The sequence below is a fragment of the Bufo gargarizans genome, chromosome 10 (genome assembly GCF_014858855.1).
Source record: "Bufo gargarizans isolate SCDJY-AF-19 chromosome 10, ASM1485885v1, whole genome shotgun sequence".
Classification (NCBI taxonomy): Eukaryota; Metazoa; Chordata; class Amphibia; order Anura; family Bufonidae; genus Bufo; species Bufo gargarizans.
Genome location: NC_058089.1, coordinates 1,852,327 through 1,858,326, shown reverse-complemented (window position 1 = coordinate 1,858,326; position 6,000 = coordinate 1,852,327). Strand labels below are relative to the sequence as shown.

The 6,000-nt window shown below is 42.4% G+C and overlaps 1 protein-coding gene across 8 annotated transcripts in view; it reads right to left on the bottom strand.

Moving 5' to 3' along the window:
- Window positions 1-3,949: 3,949 nt before the first annotated feature.
- Window positions 3,950-6,000, bottom strand: part of MICAL2 (microtubule associated monooxygenase, calponin and LIM domain containing 2) — a 194,812-nt gene continuing 192,761 nt past the window's right edge. For 4 of the 8 annotated variants that reach the window (XM_044269540.1, XM_044269545.1, XM_044269547.1 and 1 more), the window contains one exon: window positions 3,951-4,778. In XM_044269540.1, the coding sequence (XP_044125475.1) occupies window positions 4,570-4,778 (209 nt within the window). In that variant the 3' untranslated portion in view covers window positions 3,951-4,569. Of the gene's footprint in view, window positions 4,779-6,000 lie in introns of all 8 variants that reach the window. The other 4 variants (XM_044269544.1, XM_044269541.1, XM_044269542.1 and 1 more) reach the window with 2 other exon arrangements.

Sequence of the window (6,000 nt, the reverse complement as noted above, 5' to 3'; positions counted from 1 at the left end):
CAGTGTATCCTACCTGTAATTCTCAGCTGTGTGCGGTCTTCAGCATCCAGAAGGAAAAACAAGAATAATGATGGCCTTTTTCAAGATCTCTGCTTGCTGTCAGTGAATAGAAAGTAAAAAAAAAAATCCTGATCTTGTCCATCTGCCACAGGTACAGGTTTAGTTAGCGTTAAAAGCTCTGTCAGTTGGACAGGTTTACATTCACTTACAGCAAGCACAGACCTTTATAATGGTGAGGAATTGAGACAGTTGATTAGAACTTTTTATTAGGAGGTTTATAATAAGTCAAAGTTGTGCGTCTTTTCCAAACGGATTGTGACTTGTGAACTGTAGTGCATTCTGTCGACATGTCCGCTGCAATAACTTTTATTCCGTGTCACCATCTGTGGCCGCCTGACAGTAAAGCGGACCTCCATCCAATATGAGTGCGCAGCACGACGGGCAAGCAGGTATATACGTATGCCAATCCATATCCTAGGGACCATGTCCGCCCCGTGCAGACGACTGGAGCAGCAGCCTGGATTCTGGGAGGAGGGAGAACACAGGGATGCCTTCCTCTGGAATAGGCCTCATGCACACGACCGTGGTGTGTTCTGCGGTCCGCAAATGGACAACGGAATGGAGCAACGGATGCGGACAGCACATGGAGTGCTGTCCACATCTTTTGCAGCCCCATTGGAGTGAATGGATCCGCGTCGGAGCCGCAGCCAAAACAACGGTTGTGCGCGTGAGGCCTTAGGCTACATGCAAACGAACGTTGTTTGTTACGGTGTCCGTTCCGTTTTCTTGGCGGATAGGATGCGGACCCATTCATTTCAATGGGTCCGCAAAATATGCGGACAGCACACCGTGTGCTGTCCGCATCAGTATGTCCGTTCCGTAGCCCTGCAAAAAAAATAGAACCTGTTCTATTCTTGTCCATTTTAGGCATTGTTACAATGGATCCGCAAATCGTGTGCATGTAGCCTTAATTAAATGCCCAGAGACTATATTTGATACAATATATTTCAGCAGCTGATGTATGGCAGAAGGGGCCCCATATCACAATAAGGCCTCTTGCACACGACCGTATTTTTTTTTCAGTATTTTGCGATCCGCAAAAACTATGGATGACATCCTTGTGCATTCCGGTTTTTGCGAAACTGAACATCTGGCCTCTAATAGAACAGTACTACCCTTGTCTGTTATGCGGAAACAGAAGGCATACGGAGTACTTTCTGTTATTTTTTACGGATCCATTGAAATGAATGGTTCCGTATACGGTCCATATACTGAATGGAAACGGGAAATAAAAAAATGTACGTGTGCAAGAGGCCTTACAAAAGGGCCCCTCCTGTTGCCATCACACCCCTGAGTTTTCAGCCTCTGAATGGAAATGGTTTCCATTCACTGAGAGCAAGCAGTGATCTTTAAAATGTTGAAACAAATTCAAATAGTTAATTAGAACTTTTCATTACACAATGATTAAGCTTTGATGCAATAAAACCGGAACGTTTCTTGGTTTGGCGCCTCTCCTCTGAGGACGGCTGCCGCAGAACTCGCCATTGTTTAACTTCCATTATTACTAAATTCCCTTCACCTCCTAAAAGACACAACGACTTAATGTACGTACAACATATAGTCCAGAATCGGACGCTTATTTTATGCCTTTTTTATGGCGCAGACTTGTTTCCCCCTCTCCAGCAAAAAAATGTGCCAAATTTCTTAAAATGTCCCATGAATTTGATGCATTTTGTGCCTGAGGATAGAAATGCAAATCGCCTTTTTTGATCAATTTCCCTATAGTGCAAAATTTTGCACGTTTTGTCACAAATAGTAAATGTGCCGTGCACACACACTCGAGCAGACCATGGTGCATAAAGGATAAATGCGGAAAATCACATTGGCGGGTGGTTCACTGCCATGGAGGTTACAGACAGAAATAAATTGCCTCCTGCTAGTTACCCCTAAGGACCACGGCGCCGCGCTCCTATTCCGTACATCATCACTCAAGCCTGGTTCGCACCTAATCGCTGATGGTGCAGGAATCATATTCATGCTGCTAGTGCTGCTTCTATGGACATAGGCATTACTGCATGTAAAGCGTGTATCTGCGGCCATGTGACCTCCATAGTCGTATCTGCGGCCATGTGACCTCCATAGTCGTATCTGCGGCCATGTGACCTCCATAGTCGTATCTGCGGCCATGTGACCTCCATAGTCGTATCTGCGGCCATGTGACCTCCATAGTCGTATCTGCGGCCATTGAATGTGGTTCCAAGAAAATGCAGCAACATCTAAAAACGCCCAAAAGAGACAACGAAACAATCTTTGGCCATTCACTCCCGGCATTATATGGATGCTGGATTAAAAATGCCCCCAAAATACCCTGTGTGAACATCATAAATTGCTTCACCTCCTAGAAAGCCGTCTTGCCCAACACTGCAGGAGCACTCAATGCCAGGAGAGAGGCGGTAAGCTCGCCCCCGGCTCACCCTCCTCATCATCAACACTGCAGGAGCACTCAATGCCAGGAGAGAGGCGGTAAGCTCGCCCCCGGCTCACCCTCCTCATCATCAACACTGCAGGAGCACTCAATGCCAGGAGAGAGGCGGTAAGCTCGCCCGGCTCACCCTCCTCATCATCAACACTGCAGGAGCACTCAATGCCAGGAGAGAGGCGGTAAGCTCGCCCGGCTCACCCTCCTCATCATCAACACTGCAGGAGCACTCAATGCCAGGAGAGAGGCGGTAAGCTCGCCCGGCTCACCCTCCTCATCATCAACACTGCAGGGAAATGTCGCCATTAAATCTTATGTAAATGAAGCTTAATCGCTGTTTAATGAAACATTGTGCAACATCCTAAGTTATTTTGTGCTTGAATTCTTCATCATGTTTAAAAATTCTGCTTGCTGTCAGTGAATACAAACAGGCTGATCAGGTCGAACCATCCCAGATATGGAGCTTCTTGCAGTAACTGATACTTTGTGACAGTGAGGTTTATAAAAGACATACATCAAGTCCATGAACCTGAACTAGGAGACGGGGTAGATGTGTAATGAATCCTGCAGCCAGGATCAGGGTGGATTTCCAGTTACCATTCACTGATGGCAAGCAAGAGTCATTAAAATACTACAGAATTGAAAAAAAATAAACTAAATTAGAAAGTTGCAGAACCTTGGCAAATAGCCATTGCAACATTTATGGGTTTTGATAAAATAGCACCCGGACTGAATTCCACACTAAGGGGCCACAGTGCAGCTCTCGGAGTATCTACTAACGTACTGTATAGTGTTTTTTATTATATGCATATACTGTACAGTGTTTTATATTATATGCATATACTGTACAGTGTTTTATATATTATATGCATATACTGTACAGTGTTTTATATTATATGCATATACTGTACAGTGTTTTATATATTATATGCATATACTGTATAGTGTTTTTTATTATATGCATATACTGTATAGTGTTTTTTATTATATGCATATACTGTATAGTGTTTTATATTATATGCATATACCGTATAGTGTTTTATATATTATATGCATATACTGTATAGTGTTTTATATTATATGCATATACTGTATAGTGTTTTATATATTATATGCATATACTGTACAGTGTTTTATATTATATGCATATACCGTATAGTGTTTTATATTATATGCATGTACTGTATAGTGTTTTATATATTATATGCATATACTGTACAGTGTTTTATATATTATATGCATATACTGTACAGTGTTTTATATATTATATGCATATACTGTATAGTGTTTTATATTATATGCATATACCGTATAGTGTTTTATATTATATGCATATACCGTATAGTGTTTTATATATTATATGCATATACTGTATAGTGTTTTATATATTATATGCATATACTGTATAGTGTTTTATATATTATATGCATATACTGTACAGTGTTTTATATATTATATGCATATACTGTATAGTGTTTTATATTATATGCATATACCGTATAGTGTTTTATATTATATGCATATACTGTATAGTGTTTTATATTATATGCATATACTGTATAGATCTATTTACAAAGATACATTTGGGAATCTCAGGGCTTCGTAGCAAACTACAGAAAGCCCTATATTTCTAATAAGAGCAGTCCACACCAAAGGGGCAAATGTAGACAGTAGAGCAGGGGTCAGCAACCACTGGCACGCCAGGTCTTCCTAAACTACAACTCTCAACATACTCCACTTCTCTTGGAATCAAGAAAACAGCTGAGCACTTGCCTTCAGCCAGGAGCCACCATCCAATGTCTTGTTCAAGGCCTATGATATATTGTGGCCTTTGCTGCTGGAGGATTTGCCCCCCCCCCATCCCAGCCACCGAGCCACCATCTGCACGTGAGACATTGTTCATCGTGGATATACAAGAGGACGACCTGCAGAAAATATTACACTGGTTCCTAAACATTTACTCAGTCCATATGGTTTCCTGACTGATGAGGGAAGGATACAATGTATCACTGGAGCTGTGTTAGTAGCGAAGACAATAAAGCATCATTGTCCAGCTTTGGACTGGAGGATGTGACCTGAGCGCCGTCTCTTTAAATGAACCTCCTGCTGTTGAGGTTGGTCGTCTTCAGCTCGAAGTCTTTGGGCAGAGGAAAGTCCTGCAGGTTTTTCTCCTCCAAGTTATCCCGAAGCCTTTGTTCATCAATGCGCATCACAAGTTGATCTCTCTGCTCAATGACTCTCATCATCTCTGCAAATATCTCCTCTTCTTCTGCAATGTCCTTCTTGTCTTTGTGTGCCGCTAATGTGATATAAATGACAAGTGTCATTATTAGGTCCAAATAAAACCACTGACTGATACTGAACCCAAGAAGAAGAGACCCAGGAAGCAATAGCCCCCCCCCCCCCCCCAAGTCATCATCACTCAGTGGTAAGGGGGGGGGGGGGCCATACTATACCTACATGTATATATTACAAATTACATCCTATATTATACTCCAGAGCTGCACTCACTATTCTGCTGGTGCAGTCACTGTGTACATACATTACTTATCCTGTACTGATCCTGAGTTACATCCTGTATTATACTCCAGAGCTGCGCTCACTATTCTGCTGGTGCAGTCACTGTGTACACACATTACTTATCCTGTACTGATCCTGAGTTACATCCTGTATTATACCCCAGAGCTGCACTCACTATTCTGCTGGTGCAGTCACTGTGTACATACATTACTTATCCTGTACTGATCCTGAGTTACATCCTGTATTATACTCCAGAGCTGCACTCTCTATTCTGCTGGTGCAGTCACTGTGTACATACATTACTTATCCTGTACTGATCCTGAGTTACATCCTGTATTATACTCCAGAGCTGCACTCACTATTCTGCTGGTGCAGTCACTGTGTACACACGTTACTTATCCTGTACTGATCCTGAGTTACATCCTGTATTATACTCCAGAGCTGCACTCACTATTCTGCTGGTGCAGTCACTGTGTACATACATTACTGATCCTGTACTGATCCTGAGTTACATCCTGTATTATACTACAGAGCTGCACTCATTATTCTGCTGGTGCAGTCACTGTGTACACACATTACTTATCCTGTACTGATCCTGAGTTACATCCTGTATTATACTCCAGAGCTGCACTCACTATTCTGCTGGTGCAGTCACTGTGTACACACATTACTTATCCTGTACTGATCCTGAGTTACATCCTGTATTATACTCCAGAGCTGCACTCACTATTCTGCTGGTGCAGTCACTGTGTACATACATTACTTATCCTGTACTGATCCTGAGTTACATCCTGTATTATACTACAGAGCTGCACTCATTATTCTGCTGGTGCAGTCACTGTGTACACACATTACTTATCCTGTACTGATCCTGAGTTACATCCTGTATTATACTCCAGAGCTGCACTCACTATTCTGCTGGTGCAGTCACTGTGTACATACATTACTTATCCTGTACTGATCCTGAGTTACATCCTGTATTATACCCCAGAGCTGCACTC